The 20,484-nt window shown below is 39.9% G+C and overlaps 2 protein-coding genes and 1 pseudogene across 4 annotated transcripts; 2 read left to right on the top strand and 1 right to left on the bottom strand.

Moving 5' to 3' along the window:
* The first annotated feature begins 1,226 nt into the window (after nt 1-1,226).
* Nucleotides 1,227-6,050, top strand: LOC137127443 (cadherin-like protein 26; annotated as a pseudogene).
* Nucleotides 6,051-6,112: 62 nt separating this feature from the next.
* LOC137127444 (protein LSM14 homolog B-like) lies at nt 6,113-10,071 on the bottom strand. Of its 3 annotated transcripts, none has more exons than XM_067504426.1 (8): nt 8,763-10,061; nt 8,433-8,596; nt 8,191-8,320; nt 7,905-8,090; nt 7,748-7,819; nt 7,394-7,534; nt 7,166-7,292; nt 6,115-6,731 (listed from the first exon to the last, which is right to left on the bottom strand). In XM_067504426.1, the coding sequence occupies exons 1-8, from the start codon at nt 8,887-8,889 to the stop codon at nt 6,578-6,580; spliced, it is 1,101 nt and encodes a 366-aa protein (XP_067360527.1). In that variant the 5' UTR covers nt 8,890-10,061; the 3' UTR covers nt 6,115-6,577. The 3 variants fall into 3 exon arrangements, with proteins under 3 accessions (XP_067360529.1, XP_067360527.1, XP_067360528.1); XM_067504427.1 differs by having other exon boundaries at nt 9,565-10,060; XM_067504428.1 differs by lacking the exon at nt 7,394-7,534 and having other exon boundaries at nt 6,113-6,731; nt 8,763-10,071.
* Nucleotides 10,072-10,123: 52 nt separating this feature from the next.
* On the top strand, nt 10,124-20,264 carry taf4a (TAF4A RNA polymerase II, TATA box binding protein (TBP)-associated factor). The gene is made up of 15 exons (XM_067504425.1): nt 10,124-11,541; nt 11,858-11,991; nt 12,263-12,382; nt 14,248-14,337; nt 14,567-14,689; nt 14,888-14,977; nt 15,113-15,325; nt 15,443-15,584; nt 15,679-15,781; nt 15,994-16,163; nt 16,254-16,384; nt 16,608-16,733; nt 16,952-17,008; nt 17,106-17,228; nt 18,858-20,264. Exons 1-15 carry the CDS (start codon nt 10,779-10,781, stop codon nt 19,020-19,022), a joined length of 2,550 nt encoding a protein of 849 aa, XP_067360526.1. The 5' UTR covers nt 10,124-10,778; the 3' UTR covers nt 19,023-20,264.
* The last annotated feature ends 220 nt before the right edge of the window (nt 20,265-20,484 follow it).

Raw genomic sequence — 20,484 nt, 5'->3', positions numbered from 1 at the left:
AATACAATTACCAAACATATGAATGCTAAGCTTTTGAGACAGTCTGCTCATTGGTTTGTTATCTTTATTTCCCTATAATAAGCCTTGCTTTGACACTGGTTAAAACTTCAGTTTATCTCTCTTCTATCCAAATGTTTTGTAGATTGTGGGTTTTTCATCATTAAGATGTTTAACTGACTTATCCTTTCAAAAGCCAACTGTAAACTGTCTGGTGCTCTGTTGTAGATAATTATTGAGCGGGACTATCTAGTATACTTTGATCTCTATGGGGAAGGAGCGGATGAGGAGCCAAAGGGAGTCATCTCCATTGATAAAGAATCTGGTGCCTTGATTATCCATAAAGCTGTGGACTATGAGGAAAAGAAACTCCTTAAGGTTTGCCTCAACACATATTTCACACCAGCATCTCAGCTATGTCACATGGTTAATGACATTGACTTAATGAGTCTGCACACATGGGAAACTGTTAAGGCTGATTGCGCTGTCTAATTGAGCAATGAGCTGTGGTTGAACTGTTTTAAATGTCTGGCAAGCAAAGAAATTCAGCTGCTTTACATGGCGCATATGGGATGTGTATAATACCCATTTTTCTAAAGTAAAACCCAATTAATTTTATAAATCTCTATCAAGGGTTTATTTTAAAAAAAAAGACACTAAAACGTAACAATATTTTTGGATCTTTGTTTTACCCAATTTAATATCACAATCACCACATCCTGCATAATCAATTTTTCTTCATGGTGTAATTAACTTTAAGTGTCTTTCTTACTATAGCTGGTATTTGAAGTGAGAAAGAAAGATTTCGCAATTGACACTAAATTAGGACTCGAGATTTCCATTCGGGACATCAACGACAACCCGCCACGATTTCAGAGTAATCTATACGAAATACATGTAGCTGAAGATTGCATACAAGGTTAATTTATCAAAGAATATACACTCTCAGCTGTGTTTTCTTACTCGCTCCATCTACTAAAGTCCTCTCTTTGTATCTATGTCATTTTGCAACAGGCACCGATCTCCTGAGAGTTGTGGCTCATGACAGAGACCAGAGTGGGACCCCAAACTCCACATTCCACTATGAAATCAAACATACTTCTCCCAACACTGCAAACACTGAATTTTTCATTGATGCGGAGTCCGGAGCAATTTCATTCAAAGGATGTTTGGATCATGAGGCAGGAAATTGTCTTTCATATGTCAGAACCACAGTGAGATGTGTAGTACATTTTATAGATGGACGTGATAGTGGCATTTCCTGTTCCGCTATAACTCAGAGAGAGAGAGAGAGGGAAGGTGTGAAAACCCGCTCGATCGACGCACAATTTGAAATAAAACCGAAACTGTCTTTATTTTACAGCACATCACATGCATGCAACTAATAATAATGGTTCAATCATTCGACTACAGCGGCAGTTGAGCGATAAAAACATCATAAACACGCCCACTCGATCACTTTTATTCCTCCAACCGGTTCGGGACGACTTTATGCGCAGAATACCGACTTTGCACTAGGGGGCTCGAGTGGATATAATCCGAATAATGTCGGCAGCGGTTTATTTGGAAAATTCTGTTCACACATACACCCAAAAGTCAGGATAATGTCAGAAATCCAGTACATGTCTGAAAGGAGCTTATGACCTGTGTCCAGCTTTATTGCTTTGATCATTTTCTAATTACGTGACATGAGGTTGGGATGAGCTTAATGACTTGAATGAATGTATTTTATATGGGTTAGGAGTTATCTATATTTCTTGCAGGATGTTTAAGATTATTTCAATATAGGATGGCTTAGCAACTGGTTTTGTGAAAGGACACCAATGATGTTCATTTGATTTTATTAGGTGGCTAAAATGTACACATTACTGGTGGAGACCAAAGACCATGGGGAAGTAGTCAGCCTGTCCAGTTCTACTACTGTTGTTATTTATGTCCAGGATGGCAACAACCACCTACCAACCATTAGCGGACAAACGGTAGGCGTGGTTACATAAACTTCCCAGGGCAAATATTTTGTTGGGCCCCCGTTGACCCCCCCCTTGACATGTTAATGTAATTACTTGCCTTCAAACGCAAAAAGACACAATAAACATTTTCAGAATCAGAAAACTGCTTTTTGCCAGGCACAGCCAAGAACACATAAAAGGAAATTGTCTTTGTGTCAAGTGCATACACATAATCTAGAGTATAAATTTTGAGTTGCATACAGTAATAACTCCACATTTGTATGTTTTTTCAGTTTCAACAACATTAGAAATATATTCATTAATCATAATCACAGTGATCATCTTAATTCAATCGTATACAATATTTTAAATTAGCTTAAAAAAGACAGCATGTATGCTGGATGTCTAGGTGAACACGTTACCAATATGAAGTAACATATTTCTACATTTTCTCCTTTCATCTGCACCTTGGATTCATTCATTAGGGCACTGGCAAAGTAAAGGAGGATGAGATTGGTTCCTCTCCGCTGTAGCTGCATGTTACAGACAAAGATACCCCAAACAGCTTAGCATGGAGAGCTAGGTACACGATACAGGGTGATGAGGGAGAGCACTTTAAGATTGAATTAGACCCAGACACCAAGGATGGCATCCTGACAGTAGTGAAAGTAAGTGCTGTTTAGATTATTTGGATGCATGCTTTACATTGCAGTGACACCCAGCTGTACATGTAATTATGACACACATGTTTGTATGTACGTTCCTGTCCTTATGGGCAGTGTCCAAATATTTACACACAAAACCATTTTTGTAGTTAATTTTTTTTTTAAAGAATTCAATGATTTGCAAAACATTTGAAATCATGTTTCAGTACAGAAATAACATCAAGTCAAAATAGCAAAAATCTGATCCCTTAAAAGTGTGAGGCTCCCAACATATAACCCATCAAAGCAGCTGCCTCTGTTATAACATTTCCCATGTTGTCCTTGTAATATTTACAATCCAGTCCGGTAGGTATCAAATTATTTGCAATTCCCTGTATTTTCCACCTTTTGTGGAAAAGGGATTTGTATGTGAACCTGACTGATACATGTTTAATTTCAGCCTTTAGATTTTGAGAAGGGAGCACACAGGGAGTTGTCCATCTCAGTGGTCAATGAGGCACCATACGTCTCTTGTAAAGTCAAGAAGAGGACATCCTCAGGTCTCTGGACTATTGATACAAGTGAAGGTTCAAGTGCAAACCAGCCTCACTCTGTAAAAGTCATCATTGAGGTAGAGGATGCCAATGACCCTCCAGTGTTCAGTCCGACTGTCAAAGAAGCTGTGCTGAAGGAGAACACACCCACTGGAACCTGGGTTGAGAAAGTGACAGCAGTCGATCCCGACACCAGTCACGCACATGATTTTGTGTAAGTAGGATGTTAATTTTCACATGTGTGAGCTTTGATCTAAAGCCTCCTATAATAAAACATGTTGTGTCTGTCCACAGGTACAAGGTAGGACATGATCCAGCTGGCTGGGTGATGGTGGAGCCCCAGACTGGCGATATCACTACAGTTAACTCCCCAGACAGAGAATCTCCTCATGTTGTTAACGGTGTCTACAACATTTTGCTCCATGCAGTGGATAACGGTAAATAATTAAAGAGTTAATGGTTGGAAAATGATTGCATTTATTTATTTAAATCGATAAGTTTATAAAAGTTAAACAACATAGCTAATGATGGCCTACAACATTGGCTCAGCCACAGCATTAATACCACTTGGTGGTTACAATGTTGTTTATTTTAAATTTGTATGAACTAATAAATGGTGATTTATCATTATGAGTTAATCACCTGTCACCACAAAGTGGTGTTAAAATCAGCTCCACCCTTACCAGTGATCTTAGTTATCATTGTACATTTTGCAAATACATTGTTTTCTTTGTATTCATTACCATTGTACTTTAATTAAAAAAGATAATTTGCTAAGCACTTTTACTCGTGTATTAGATTTGAAGTGGTACTTGTAGTGGGTATTTGAATTTGTGTACTTCTATCACCTTTGCAAACTGCACACCTCTGCTCGGAGTGGCCATGTTGCCCTGACATTTTTAAGGTCACAATGTTGCGGCTTATCGGTGTCTGCATTTTCTCCCTCTCTCTTTTTTAATCCCATGGACAGGTAACCCACCATTGACAGGCAAATCTACCCTCCAAATCCATGTGACCGACGAAAACGATAATGTGCCACAGCTGACAATGGACTATTTGGATGTATGTGCATCTCACAACCTAATTATCACCAACATCACAGCCTTTGACCTAGATGAATATCCTTTTGGAGGGCCTTTCACATTTGAACTGCTGGGGGATGTTAAAGGAAAATGGAAACTAGATCCCTCATATGGTAGAGAAACCTAGGCTGTGTAGTAAATATATATCAAATATTCAATACTAAAAACAATCACTACATTTTGTGACCATTTCTCACAGGTTACACAGTTGGTTTGGTGAAGCAGCCCGATGTGAATGCTGGCTCACACATAATTGATCTGAAGATCTCTGACATGCAGGGACAGTTTGGGGTTTATAACCTCAGTGTGACTGTGTGTGTGACTGCTCTGTGATGCCTAACTGCAGAACACAGAGAAACATTGCCACCAAAGCTGCATCTGGTGCATTCGGCATAATCTTTGCATCACTTTTTTTACTCCTGTGTAAGAAACAAAGTCACTGCCATTTTGTTATGTATATACACTGTACTGAGAAGTTCTAAAACTCACTCATGTTGAAACTTTTTGTCCATCTGATAGGTCTGCTGATGGGGGTTGTCGTCTCCTGCAAAAAAGAGTTCGCAACTTTGCAGATCAGTGATTCCTCTGGAGATACTCTTCTAAAATCAAACATTGAGAAACCAGGAACGGACTGCAAAGTCATTACTCAAACAATTACAAATAAGTCATTGATAGCTTTGCATATTTCTTTCTGGGCAATCACAAGGAATAATTTTTCTACTATTTTTCCCCCTCAAGGTACCTGATTCTGTCCTCCAGTCACCTGTAGTATCCATTGCTATATACAAAGACCCATTTAACTGGCAAAGTCACTATGATGGAACGCAATACATGTCCTTATCAAAAATGGTGAGTACTGAGGGAATTCATAGGACAAGTTGCCCCGTTATTACGGGTTAAACTGAAAACACTGAATAGCAAACTGAAAACAAAACTAGGTCTCTCCAACAGAACAGAAAGCAAGTTGATCTTTAAGTTTTCCTCCACATACATTGGTACAAGTACTGTTGTAAATGTAAGATTTAAAGGCTGCTGAGCAGCCTTACTGAAAATGTTGCTCTTGTCAATGTCTTCAACAGGATATGGAGAAAGACACCTTTCAAAATTCTGGGGATCATCAAAGTGAAAATTTCTCCTACATGTTCAAAGACTACTGGCATCAGGGAAATACACACTCACTGATGGTCAGTGCATTAAAATATTTATGTCTTTGCTACCCATGTTTTAACTTTTCTAATCCTAGAAAACCTGAATTCTCCAGTAGGCAATGGCTATTACCACACCCACCAGATAAAGTAAAAGTTGCTCACTTTTTGCTCACTGTTACTGTGAAGCTAAAGAAACTTGATCTTAACGTAAGCTTGTTGTGTTCAGCAAGAAGACATGGGCACAGTGAATTTCCACTATACAAGGGACTCAAGCTATGCATTGGATGCTGCTCTCGAAACACTACTCCATTGGGTTGGTAATACATACAGTTTACTGAACTGGTAGTGCTGTGACGTAAGCCTGCAGCAGTAAAATTATGTTTAGCTTGACTGATTTTTACTTTTTGCAGAGGCTCTCCACTCTGCAGGAGATTGAGGATGATCTGCTCAACTATGAACCTCACCTCTATGAGGAGGAAGGGGACTCAGATGATCCCTCTGACCTAGACACTATGACAATTCCCAGTGATGATTCATTTCAGATAATGCAGGAAGACTTGGGCCCCAAGTTCAAACAACTGGCTTTGATTTGTAAGACACCACATACAGAAATCTGATACAAATTGTCTCAAACTGATATTTTGAAGCAAGGGGCCATCATTGTAAAATTCTTTGGTGCAGTTTGGAAAGCTACCTTTAAGAAATTATAGTCAAGAACCACTTCTGTTAATCACATGTTTAATGTCACTGTTACGCTTGTTTCTACAGTTTACTTTAAGGATAATAAAGGAAACTAAAAAAAAAAAAATTAAAGTATGGCTGTCTGTCCACTGGACTTCAAGATAGTCTAAGAGCAATTTGAAAGACTGTCAGAGAGATTTAATATATTAGACATTTTGGTGAAAAAAAAAAAATAAAGCTCATGCCTGGTAGCCTGTTTAAATACCACTTTGCATGTTTCAAAACCCTTAATGAATAACTTTGCTTCTAGGGCACAACTGCCGGATAAAATAAATTCCTCTCCCATTTCATATAAAGGATCCAGTACAATATTACCCTCACTGTACATTTGGGATAACAAAAAAAAACATCTTTGTTTCAAGAGTTTCAAAAAGGGGAAAATAGGGATGCACCATTTGTTTTAAATAAGTAGAAAACTAAAATATTTACAGGATACAGAAAGACCATCAAACAGAAAAGCCCTCACACCCTCCCACCACCAACTTGTGGGAGGGGTCGCTGCTCTGTGGCGCTCTGCCCTTTACGTCCTCGGCCCCTGAATCCTCTGCCTCTCAGGAAACGACCAGGTACTCCAAATGTTTCCATGTTCAACTTTTTCTCCTCTGCCCATGTTCTCCTGAGAATGTTCAGTTATGATTAGAACTTGTCATTTTATTCATTTAAAAAAAAAAAAAAAAAAAAAAAAAAGTACACCAAGTTTAGTTGAATAACCATTTATATACCTTTACATGCCAAGAAATATTGTATTTTACCATTACTGTAATTGTTGATTTCCTGTACTTTTGCAGCAGGTTGTAAAAAGAAAACTAATGGCTTATAGGCTAATAAAACAACTATGTTGGCAAAGCATTAAAAAACCCCAAAAGCAAGTGTAAGGAACCATGCTCCTCAAGGGCAGCAGCCCTGCTTGCTTTTCCAACTATCCCTGCACTACCCACTGCTCCCCTAGGTTTCAATTGACTAAACACACCTGACCCAGGTAATCAGCAATGAGTAGATCAGAGATAATTGAACACATTGACTTTTCCACCCCTAGCCTAACATGATCACCTGGGCTTGGACTCTGATGAGATGTTGTCAAAGAAGCATTTCGCTTTGTCATAGTACTTATCGCCAAGGGTTTCCTCCTCCTGCAGAACCTGACTGTCCTGGCCTTCCCACGAATCCGCCTTCTCAACTGCAGCAATTTAAAAAACAAAAATGCACAAAGGTGTTTTTACATTTGTCACCAAACTGATACCAACTTGTGTTTTTTTTTTTTTTTTTAAATAAACATACCAACAACCTCCTTTGTAAGATCATCTTTAAACAGAGCATTTGCAGTTTCAAAATCAAAATCTGACTCAAACTGCAGCATTGTGGGCTTTGAGTTCTTGACAATAAGTTGGCCTCTGCTTCGGTTTCTGGACCTGCGACTGCCTGCATGCGAGCACCAGATAAAGTTCAGACAAAAACAATGTAAAATTTGTTAAGCCATCTGGTCTTGGTTATTTACTTTGACAAGTGCTGCTGTCACCTTCTTTAGATGTGACTAAACACCAGAAAGTGTAAAGATAATGTTGATGTTCTGTCCCCAAAAAAACCCAACAAAAAAAAAACAATTAAGCTTAATATGCATTTTAAATGCAATACCTTGTTTTTGCTTCTGCTTCTCATTACTTTGGCTTTGAATTCTTGATGTAATTGGCTGAGGGGATGCCAGACCTAAACATGAAGTGAAAAAAAAAAAAAAACTTATTTAAGTTGTATTAAAAGTAATAGTTTTGTGTTGAGAATCCTCATCACTCACTGCTGGGAAGGTTCTCCTTCTGAAGCTGGGAACTCTCCTGGCCAGAGCGCTGGGATGGGCGAACAGCTTGTCTGCTCTGTGGTTGGGGTAAAGTCTTCCCCCTTTTCTGAGCATCACTGGTCAATGGCACAGTCTGGACAGCCTGCTCAACCATTGGGGCTCTTCTGGTTGGGATTCCCTGAAGTCCTTTTATTGACAACAAGAAAGGACAAAGAAAAAAAAATGTTTGGGCTCGATTAACTGCAAACACCGAACATATGAGCATCTCAAGATATGGTAACTGTACCTAAGCCAAGTGCTACATTGTACTGCTGGTTGAGTAGAGAACTAGCAGCCAGCTGGCTGTACGTGGGCATAATGTCCCTGTATGGACTCCACCGTGGATGATAGGCAGCTCCTGCACTGCCTAAGGAGGACTACATTTACAAGAATTACAACAAAGAAAGTTGTTTCCATTTTTTAACCTTTTAATAACAAAGATATCTACAACATTGGAATAAAAATAAAAAAAAAATCCAATTCACATACCTGCACAATAGCAGGATCACAGGGCAGTCCATGATGGGGTTTTGGTGATTCTGATACAGTGATATCTTTGATGTCGCTTCCTCTGAATATTATGTATTCATAAACGTCATCTTTGGGTGGCACAGGCCTATCTGTGTGCCGGTCCTCGGTCCCATACGATTTAACTGAAGGAATATAAAGTTAAATGGGCAGGAAAAAAATGGCAAGAATCGTTAAATCTCGAGCAGTGTAAAAATAAAAAACCCCTACAGAATACAGAAGCAGCTCAACTGCAAAGAAAATAGAAAGAAAAGAAACCCACGTGTAACCAAGAGCACGTTTCCAACATACCTTTGGCCAAAGCAATCGTGGACCTTTCTGTGTCGACAGAGGACAATATTCCTTCATAACGAATCTGTGCCTTTGATATCAAACTTATTTTACTACCTATGTAAGGTGTGCCCCCTCCAGCACTCATGTTTGCATAGGAAATGCGTTTTCAAATTGACGGTTAAATCGCAGAGCAATAAGCCACAGCGCACACCAGACACCAGCTAATCACTAATGTGAACAATCAGCTGCCACCTGTGTGTTTTATAACGTTTCTGCAGGGCCACCTGTGCGTCAACGGGGGTTAGTTTCTTTAGGCATCAGGCGTACACCGCGAGCAACAATGGGGGCCGGATCCTAGGTGACACAGGGTGATGACCTCTCATAAAACTGTCGTGATAAAGCCTGATAGACACTGTTTTCCACACGACCGGAAACTGAGGTAGCAAAATTAGTAAATAGGGCCGCAGTAAAAACATGATTTAAAAAAAATTATTTGTGACGCGTGACTGGGTTAATAAATAAATACTCTATTGACACAATGTTTGGTTATTCCACTTAATCTTGAAGGTCTACAGACCTTTATATGGCTTGAAATCGTGTCAAAAAATAAAAAAGGGAGTTGAAAACGGAATTGAAACTAATATTAACAGAGCTATGTTGTACAAAACGAGACGATGAAGCCACATTTTAACGTTAAAAAGAAAACAAAAAGTGAAAGTTGGCATACTGAGAAATATGAAGCACGCTTACATTTAAGTTATTCTATGAGCCATGTATAGTTTTTAATCTTTTCTAATTCCCTCATCTTTTTAATACGTACCTGTAATTCCTGGTATACCGATTAGAACAAAAAACACCATGCTTTTCTTAAATAGCTAGATGCCTAATCGCACCTCGTGCAGCATAGTGCGCAGTTCAAAATGTATCATGTCTTGAAATATAGATCAACGTAGCCTGCCAGATACTATTTATTAAAATTCGTTTATAGTCAATTCTAGAAGGTGCCATGGTCTCTCAAACTCATATCTAAGCTCGTTGAATGGCTTAAGAACTACAGCATTGAAATTTCACAACACTAAAGTAAATGTGTTTAAATTGAGCATTGTCTAAAATCGGCGCTTGTGGGGAGTTTGGCCACACTAAACCCATGACAAGCTGATAGCAGTATTTCCTCTCTACAAAGAGGGTGGGGCGCCCTCAAACGCCTCTTTACAACAGCAACTTCAGTTGATGGCCAGAACACTGCAGCCATCTTGCACAGCGCATCGATAGTGATTCAACTCTGAAATTTGGTGTGTTAGCTTGTGGCAAACCACGTTATTATTCCACCAAAAGTCACACGCTACGACTATAATTCGAAAAAGTTGTCGAGATGAAGTAAAGTCGCCGTCGTCGAATAAATATTTAATGAAACTGTTTCGTCTCCGATAAGACGTTGTTCCGTCTCTAACATCCCGTGGAATGACAGCTGAAGCCATTGGTTCCGCCTTTTAGAATGTTGAACAGCCAATCACAGCTCGACGAAATCCCCGCACGGAGACGTATACTTGTTGTGCGCACGCGCACGTCAGTTGGTAAGTACCTCACTTCTCACAAGCTCGCAGAAGTGTGAAGATGGCGGTTGGCCCTGGCCCGTTGGACGAGCTGTTTTTACACATAGAGGTGAATAAAGCGGTAGTTAGTCATCCTCTCCAGTCTGTAGAGTCACAACTGTCGGTCTTGTGTCACAACAACCACTGGGCTAGGCACGAGGCAGCCGGTAATTACATTGTTATAGTTCCGGGACAAGGGGGTAGCGCGAGCTAATGTCCAGCTGGGACCTGGTCAAGACGATTGCTAAAGCAGGTACGCTGTAATTACTTATGCTGTTTTCCTCTTTGTCTCCGTGCATACACGAGAAGCAAGCGCCGGAGCTGACATAAAAAAGCGCTAGATGTGTCAAAGTGGTGTCCCATCACATTCAAGATTATTTGTGCTCCTAAACAAGTTGAAGCGCAGGGGGTCTCAGCATAGCCAAGTCCCCATGGTTCAACTATGGACGCATCGACGGCCAGCACGGACTCCACAGCGGGACAGGACCCTGGTAAAACACTTGTTGTTAGTGGCGATGTAACTTCTCTTCCTAACCACCAAGGGAAAGTAGGCTCATACCCAGTTCAGACTTTCAATGGGAGCCAGGCTATGAACTCACACAATTCAGGAAGCGCTGCCCCTCTCGGGGGCACGACAGTGACAAGTGGCAGTGGTAACAACAGCGGTCCTGCCGTATCTGTCACAGCTGTCAACAGTGGAACAGTGTTGTCGAAAGGGCTGCCCACTGCGATAATGCCCCTTTCGTCAAACAGTGTAATTCAGACGCCCCTCATGAACTCACAGAGTGTCGCCGCCTCAGCTCAGCCTGTGAGCCAGACCACAGGACCCACTGTGACACTCGTCAGGCCGCCTATGCAAACCGCGGGGTCAGGTGCAACTTTGAATGGCAACAATGATGCGATTCCCGCGCTGCTTACCAATACAACGGCTCAACCAGGTATCGGCATACAACCTCCGCTTGCAAACAATGGCCCGCTGTCCAGTTCGGTGTCTGTCAGCGCAGGGTCGCACATTATCAAGGCAGAGCCGCCCACGACAATAATACAGTCTGCGCCGCAGCCAGTTGTCACTCCGGGCGCCGTCAGCGCTTCGGTAGCTGTCGGTCAAGGCGGAATCCGAGCCATCACGCCTCAGACGTTGGCCCCAAGACTCCCCCAGGCGTCCCCAGGACAGCCTAGTGTCCACAACTTTCAGCTCCCCCCGGGTGAGTGAAATCAGAACTTTATACCGCATGTTCATAGGTGGTTATTTCCATAGAACTGACTTTTATAATTGATTTCATTATTAGAAACACTGAGTGATAAAGCTAAAACGTAATGTTAGTCTAGCACAAGAATTTATAGAAAGTGTGTGTTCAGACTATCTGATACCACAGCCACATCTTTAAATAACTGAAAACCACACATTTGATTTGATGGTGTTTATTGTCTGTCGTGGTTTAGCTGTTACCTTAATTTGAGGTACAGCTTCTACTTAGCAATTTCATGTGAACAGTCTGATATATTTTCCCACTTGTCCAGGGATGGTGCTTGTACGCAGTGAAAGTGGACAGCTGCTGATGATTCCACAGCAGGCTCTGGCCCAGATGCAGGCCCAAGTACAAGGAGGCCTGGCACCTCGGAGTGCTACACCAACAAACGTGCCTCCTGGCCAGGTATGATCATATTGTTAGGCTAGTATGAGCTTTATGTTGGAAACCATTATCTTTTTTTTTTAGTGGCTTGCTCAGTATCACAGTATGTTTGCTGCTTGCGTTCCTGCCTACAGCGCAGAGAAGCTCCAGTTGAGGACAATTTTACAAATATTATAGCTTATTTAGGTACATTGAAAGGTTTTTATGAATACATTTATCAGTAGGTAGATATTTTTGTTTTTTTCTGAAAGTGAATATTACACATTACATCACTCTTTTTGCCTCATCTCAGGCTCCAGGAAACACCATTATTAACAGACAGGTGACTCCCAGCCCCATCATCCGACAGGGCTGTCCAGCGCCAGCGTCACTTGCTGCAACGACAACTCTTCATAGACCTCCTGTCCTTCAGGTAACCGCAGCAGCTGGTGTCAAATAATTGGTGACATTGTTTAATTGGCTTGTTGTATCAGGGGTCACCAACCTTTTTGAAACTGAGAGCTGCTTCTTGGGTACCGATTAGTGCGAAGGGCTACCAGTTTGATACACACCTTTGAAATAACAAATTTGCTCAATTTACCTTGACCTTTTATGTTATTATTGATAATCAATTACATTAATGATATTCATCGATGTGAAGACACGGATCATGTTAATGATTTCTCACAATAGCTATCAAATGTGATTTTAAAAAAGAATAACAACAAATAATTAGATGCAGCTCATTGGTAAGTGGCGCTAGGGTGAGTTATTTTTAGAACAGGCCCATGGGCTACTCATGCAGTCCTTGCGGGTGACCTGGTGCCCACAGGCACCATGTTGGTGACCCCTGTTGTACATTATTTTGTGTCAATTACCTTTCAGACTTTCTCACTTACTATGTAATATCTGGAGTATTATGTGGCAAAGCACTTCGACCACAGAGTGTAAACATATCTAATTTACAATTTGAACTTGCAGTAAAAGGCAAAATTCTCTATCTGAAATTAGATCATCAAAATTCTATTGTAATACACCATAATATTACCCGGTAATTTGTCAATAGTCACATTCATCAAAACTAGAACATCGTATGTTAGATTCTTTATAAGCTGTTTGGTTTTCATATGGTGTGTTCTTTCCATCTTGGCTTGAACAAAAGGTTCTCCATAAATATCTAACAAAACCAAAACTTCCTCATCTCTCCACCCACCTCCATCTCTGTTGTTGTTTTCCTCTATGTGTATTTTTACCGAACTGTGAGACACAAAAATTTTGATCTGACAGTTCTGACAGCGGTCACATTGTCAAAGATCATGATGATAGAAATCAGAGCCACATATAATAGTGGACCAAATCCTATTGGAAAAAATATGATTTGGTTTGTCTACACCTTACAGAAACAAATCAGATCAGTCTCATGAGGGCAGAGATCACATTTGGGCCACTTCAGCATAGACATAAACTGAATATTTCCAATGTGACGCCGGAATTATCTTGTTAGTGTATCTTTAAAGATCATGCAAACTCTCTACAGAAAGATGGTTTTTTTTACAATGTAAATAAATATTGTTTTGTTTATTTATTTCAGTTTATTGGCAATCGTGTTCATTGGTTCCTATATTTACTAGTTAAGACCTAAACCGACAGAATATCTATTTTATGAGAGCTATTGTATTAATTTTCTTACCTATAGAGATCGCGATGTTCTGGACTCTGGACAGGACGTCTTAAGCCATCATCTAGATACAAGGATGCCACAAAACATAGTTTTGTAATATTAAAAAAGGAAATCAAAGTTTGTGCACTACCATGAAGTTGTATAGCCTGCATTTGCTAAATAGAATTAAAAGAATGGGTTTTTATTCTTGGCCATCACTCTACTCGCCACTGTATTCAGCGGGACTGTAGCCAGGTTACAGTATTGTTTTTGACAAGAACAGGTAAACAACAACGGGGTGATTTCTTGTGTGAATTTCTTCAGCTCAAAATCTGAGGCACATCTGAAGCATGTGTCTCATCAGAGGATGCCATAACATTCAAAAGATTCAGCAAAAAACACAAATTATCTTGATGTACCACTGAAGCCCCAAAACACAACCAAGTGCTTTTTTTTTCTTTTAAAAGTGAACACCCATCTAAAATTCAGTGCATTAGATGTGCACCTGTTTCCTCTTATGAACCAGAGGTTTGTTTGATGTATTAGAGCAACCCACACTCTCCAGTAATGGGGGGGGGGAGTTGAAACCTTTCAAAAACCTAAATAACATGTCATGATGGCAATATCTCTATTCCCAGAGCACTGTTGGGGCTGCAGTGGCAGGAATGACCCCCAGCTCCGTCACTCAAACAGCTGCGACTGCCGTTACCTCAGTAACACTGAGCAAGGTTTGTTGTGCTAACCCCAAGGAGTGTAGAGTTAATGTCAAATAAGGAAATGTAGTAAAATGAGGCAAAGCATGCTGTGATGCATTTTTATTCTGTAAAGTGCCCTGAGATGACTTTGTTGTGAAATGGCGCTATATAAACAAAGTTGAATTGAATTGAATTGAATGCATAACTGGTTGTTAAGTGAGTCCTGGATTTTTTTACAATCTGAGTTTTGTGTTTATGGCAGGAGACAATTGAAAATGTGAAGAAATGTAAGAACTTCCTGTCTACGCTGATAAAGCTAGCATCCACTGGGAAGCAGTCAACAGAGACTGCAGCAAGTGTAAGAGAGCTGGTCAAGAACCTGCTGGTGAGTGAGCTGTACAGCTGATAATGAAATTAACAGAACAATCGCAATTGGTTATTTTTATTATTTGCACTTTGTTAAGAACTATGATAAGGTATATAATTATTCAAAATTAGAAGTTTTTTTGATTTGCCAAAACCTTCAACTAAGGGACTGTATATGTGACAGATCTCTCACCTAGCTCTTTATGTCTTGTACCAGGAGGGCAAACTAGAAGCTGAGGAATTTACCAGCAGATTGTACAAAGAGCTCAACTCCTCACCACAACCATACCTTGTGCCTTTCCTCAAGGTAAAACAACTTATATTTTACTGTCATTTTTATTTCAGTGAAATATATGTTTTCGGGTTTTTTTTTAGACCAGAGGAAAATTAATTTCATATTGTACATTCCTGCAATGTTTGTCCTCCTGTTCACCATTTGTAGCGAAGCCTCCCAGCCTTAAGGCAGCTCACCCCAGACTCAGCTGCCTTCATCCAGCAGAGTCAGGTCCCTCAGCCGGCCTCAGGTCCAGTGTCTTTCACCTCACCTAGCACCACCACAGTGGTCCTCAGCAGCCCAGCCCCTCGCATCACTGCTACGATCAGCAGGCCACAGCTCCAGCCGGTCATCACTAAGCCAGGACAGCCCACCTCACTGGTAAACTGACTATTCAATATCTCAGACGTGAGCTCAACTTAACTTTTAACCCCCTTAAAATACACAAATTGCTGTAGTAAAAATTGTATTCGCAGCATTTTACTATTACACTTTCAGGTTTTCCAGCCTCAGCAGCAGAGAGCATTGTTGAGACCTCAGGTAACATTACAAACATCCCCCATGGTGGCTCTCAGGAATCAGGCACCTGGCCGCATCATTCTGGGACAGCAACAGGTCCAGCTTAAAGAGTTGCAGCCAGGTGAGATTGTCATTCTTATATTACCTCTCTGTTCATTGGTGTGTCTTTCTTTGGATGATTAATGGTATGTATGTATATTTTGTTTCCCTGCTAGTTCCTGCGAGGCCAGAGGTGCCATCTGTTTCTAAACAAGTCACAGCTGCAGCCTTGACTATGGCTCAAAAGAACAAATTGAAGGAGGCGGGTGGCACTTTCAAGTAAGAACAAAAACAAATGTGTTCAAATTTGTTAATTTAGAGTATGAAATGTTCTTTTTGTAACTCTGTAACTTTATTTTAACAAGCCACATTTAAAGGCAAATAACCTGTCACATAATAGCTTTAAAAAACATAATTTTATCCAAGCGTCAGTCCTTCAAGTGAGTCATTGTCATCACACTTGATTGGGTTTTCCTCACTTATGTTTACAGAGATGATGATGACATCAATGATGTTGCCTCAATGGCTGGAGTGAACCTGTCAGAGGAAAGTGCTAATATCTTAGCAACCAATTCTGGACTAGTAGGAGCAGTGACACATTCCTGTAGGGATGAGGCTTTTCTCTCCTGCGCCATGCTGCAGAGAAGAATGCTAGAAATAGGTGATTAACTGACACCATTAAGGACTCTACAGCATCCATCTTTTCATCCATTTCCTAAAGCACCAAAGTGTTGTTCTGGTTCTTTTCCAGGTAGACGTTATGGTATTACAGATCTGGGTGCAGATGTGGTGAACTATGTCTCCTATGCTACACAGCAGCGACTTCAGAACCTGCTTGATAAAGTTTCCCAAGTGGCCCAGCAGAAAATTGTCAATTTTAAGGTTTGTTTACAGCTGCACTATAGTCACAGCCACACTCCAAGTGATGGGATATTGGATTAAACATATCTCAAACAAATCTTTTCAGACAGATAATGCTGGTTTGTCCATTATATGTACGTTTTTATGCAAATAACGACATAATTTCCTAAATGTGCAATAATCTCTGCCGTACAGTCTTATTTTTTCTTAAGCTTTTGTGACTAATGTCGCCGTCCTTTGACAGGAGGATGACAACTATGAGCAGAGCAGTGATGTTCGCACTCAGCTTAAGTTCTTTGAGCAGCTGGACCAGTTAGAGAAACAGCGGAAGGAGGAACAGGAGAGAGAGATCCTCCTGAAGGCAGCTAAGGTACATTGTTACAGGGAGGCAAATAATCTATCCAGGCTTTGCCAAAACAGGTTCTTGACATAGAATTTGCATCATAAACTTTAAAAGTTTGTTGACTTTATTCAACTTCTTTAATTTTGAAACATATGCAAATGCTACAGTATCTTTAGTCCCACACAACCTGTGCTTTGGCTCTACCCTCTGGCAACATCAATGGCTAATGTGTCTTTCTTCTCCAGTCTCGAGCTCGCCAGGAGGACCCAGAGCAGCTGCGTCTGAAACAGAAGGCAAAAGAGGTAGGAAATGGAGAGAGAGGGAATCCACACGTCTCTGTTTCTGGATGTTTAAGCATTGTGTGCTCAACTTTTATGTTGGTATATATGTGTGATCCAGATGCAGCAGCAGGAGCTGGCTCAGATGAGACAGAGAGAGGCCAATCTGACTGCACTAGCAGCCATAGGCCCCAGGAAGAAGAAGAGGATTCTGGATTCTCTATCTTCCTCTTCTGCAGCTGAGGTAACAGTACATTACTCTTGTGCTTTGGTTTATTATAAACAGCTTTAAAGTCACGATGTGCATTTGTACATTTTTCACCTGCAACATCTCCACAATGCAGAGAACATCTCTTTATGTTAACTCTATGTATTACTTCAAACAGGATGCATGCACATGCCAAACATGACTCAACAAAGACACTGTAGGTTTAATGTGAAAATCCTGTATCATTGACAGATACCTGCTGGTGGTCATCTGTGCTCATACCTGGAGAGAACAGTGTTATGAATCTGATTAGTTCAGGCACTAGACTAGTGCACACTCAAATGTTTCTGCCAAATGTTTTAATCACATTATATATTTACTCAAGTCAACAGTCAGATTTCGATGATACAGTGTTCATTATTCTGGTTCTGTAGTACCTGAAGCTCTCTGCTATTATTGGTTGAGTTTATTGATTTTTGTTTTTGCTACCAGACATTTGTACCTGGTATTGTTCTTTTTATGCATGTTTTGGGATCTGTTCCATTTAGTGATTCATTCACTCCCAAGTGAACCTCTTACTGTTGTTTGAATTCAGTGGGGAGAATCTGCAAGAGTTTGGCCTGTTCGGCAAAAGAACCATTTACCATTTGCTGCCAAAAATGGCCCTGTATTTTTGGAGTGTGTGCGACAGGAATGAATAATATAAAAACACGTTTAGGAAGCATTGGCTAATATGTACTGTATCCTCCATTTCCTTTAAGTCAGGTTCCAACAATTTAAAGAAGATGTCCACTTTCTGCACCTCTCTGTCACAATAGTGCTGCCTTCTTTTGAATTTTTATATTTCATTTTTGAAAAGAAAGAATTGCATTATAGTGCAAATTGTTGTACTGTAGCAGGGAATTGGGTGATGTGACAGTTTTCATTAATTGTAGCAATGCTTGTGTTACTACAATACTGAAATAATTTGCATGACATTACGGGTTCAAATAGGGGCATTTTTAGGGTTCCTAGTTATGTACTGTTTGACTTTGGAAAACTACTAGACCATTGTCTAGTTGAATGTTGTCTTTTTTCCATTTCAAAACCTGTGTTGCAATAGTACACATGCACCTGCAACTGTTTCAACCACTTATCTTTTACTTTTAGACAACACTTCAACATGTGTACATAACTTCATTATAATTTATTTACTACTGATGATGTTTTCATCATTTATCTGTTACCTTTTAGCTAGTTTTTTTTTGTTTTGTTTATCCTGACTTTTAGCCATTGTTTCTTACTAGATCTCTCTTTGCTTTTTATTATTACTACTTCACAATGTTTCAATGCTGTCCCCTGGCAAGTGTAGAAACCGGGTTGCTTCCTGTGGTCCCTTGATTTGGAATACTGACCTAAAATACAGGTCTTTGGACTGTGGGAGTAATTCAGAGTAACCCGTTCAGGAGAAGTACATTTTGCACAGGAAGGACACAGCCAGATGGCGCTTTTAAACAATGCTCCTTGTTGGACAGTGTTATTCATTAAAATGTGGATATGTGAGTAATATGGGTTCACAGTAAGTGCATTCAAGTAGGAACTCTTCTAAATTAATGGTTGGCACATTAGACTGCTCCTCCAACAAATGACAAATACTCACCTGTGTCCCCCTCCCATCTTTCGTAGGGATCAGGAACAGGCCCCTCTCTGTCTGGTGGAGCTGGTTCATCGGGCTCCAGACCTACACGGCAGCGCATCACACGTGTCAATCTCAGGGACCTGCTCTTCTGTTTAGAGAACGAGAGATTTACCAGTCGCTCCCATTTCCTCTACAAGGGCTTTCTCAAATAGGCTTGATGTCAGAGAGGAGAGGACGAGGACGAGGACGAGGAGAGGTGAGAGGGGGGAAATGAAGTGTGTGGAGAGACCAACCGCTCCCACCACACCGAGAGTGTAAGACTCTTATAAATGAAGAGGAGTATTGCAGCGACTTGGCACATTACTAGGTTTTTAGACATACCTGAAAACCTGAAATATAGTAGTAGCCATATTGGATGGCCTCTCTACCTCCTTCCTCAAATAATCCCTGTTTTCTTTCAGAGGAGTCATGGACTTGTTCCCCTTTATTTTCCCTGGAACTTCTTTTCAAGAAAGTGCTAATAAGGATTCTATGTTTTGTGAAGAAGGGGTTTTGAATGAACAAACAACTTATTGTACAATTATGCACTGTAACACAGCATAGTTTATTTTCTGATTATCTGTATGTTAATTAGGCTTTGTATGTATGTTTTATTAGACCCCAACTGATTTTATTGAATAATGATTTTATTTTTGTTTTTCAACTAAATTACTTTGAACTCCAAACTGTGTATCCTACTGAGTTGCCTTCCTAACTATGAATAAGCCATATAGCCATCTTAAAGCAATTAACCCTGTTGTATCTCATAAAGCTGTAGCCTGCTCTTTCTCATCTCCATTACTTGAATTGTTTTTCCATATTTATTTACTAAAATCAAGCCTAAATAATGTTTTAGTTATTCATTTAAATTTACATGACACCTCAGTTGTTTCAGTGCAAAACAAAATGTTTACTTGCATAGGACATGTTTAAAGTGTTTTCAAGATTTTGTTGGATGTAAACAGTACAATTAGCATAAAGAGAGGTGTGCTCTTTTTGTTTTAAAACAAATCAGTGAAATTGTTGTTTTATTATGTTATTATTAGGTTGACATCAAGTATTGATTTAAAAAAATTCCTACAGCTGTCAGAAGGCATTTAACCTTTATTGCTATACCAAACATAAATCTACCTGAAACTGATTTCTATTTTTGTAGCTGCTCACCAATGCACATTTATACTCTTTTAATAGTGACTGACAGTGCCCTCCAATCATTTCTGTACTTGCTAATATTTTGATGTGCCACTGGGCAGCCCCTTTAGTTTTTAGTATCTATAACATAAGAAACTGGAGTTTCTTCCTGTATATTTGTAAATGTTACACAAGGTTTTACACAAGGTTTTGTATAGAATTGAGAATTTACCCATATGGCATAAGGAAAAAACATTTTCTCTATTAAAAGTTTTAATAAATAATGATTTTGCAGTAACATTTGTGGTTTGCTCTCTGTAGAATGTATTTTATTTGTATTGCACAAGGGGGCAGTATTGTATTAGACAATCTGAATATGTTCCTAAGTACAGTAGATACTGAGCAAGGATTTGGATTTGTATATGAATGAGCTGAATGTGCCTTTAAAAAATTCTAACTTTACTTGTTCACAAATAAATGTACATATTACTTTACTGTAAAGCC

This window comes from Channa argus, chromosome 5 (assembly GCF_033026475.1).
Source record: "Channa argus isolate prfri chromosome 5, Channa argus male v1.0, whole genome shotgun sequence".
Classification (NCBI taxonomy): domain Eukaryota; kingdom Metazoa; phylum Chordata; class Actinopteri; order Anabantiformes; family Channidae; genus Channa; species Channa argus.
This window is presented reverse-complemented; position numbering and strand designations above follow the sequence as displayed.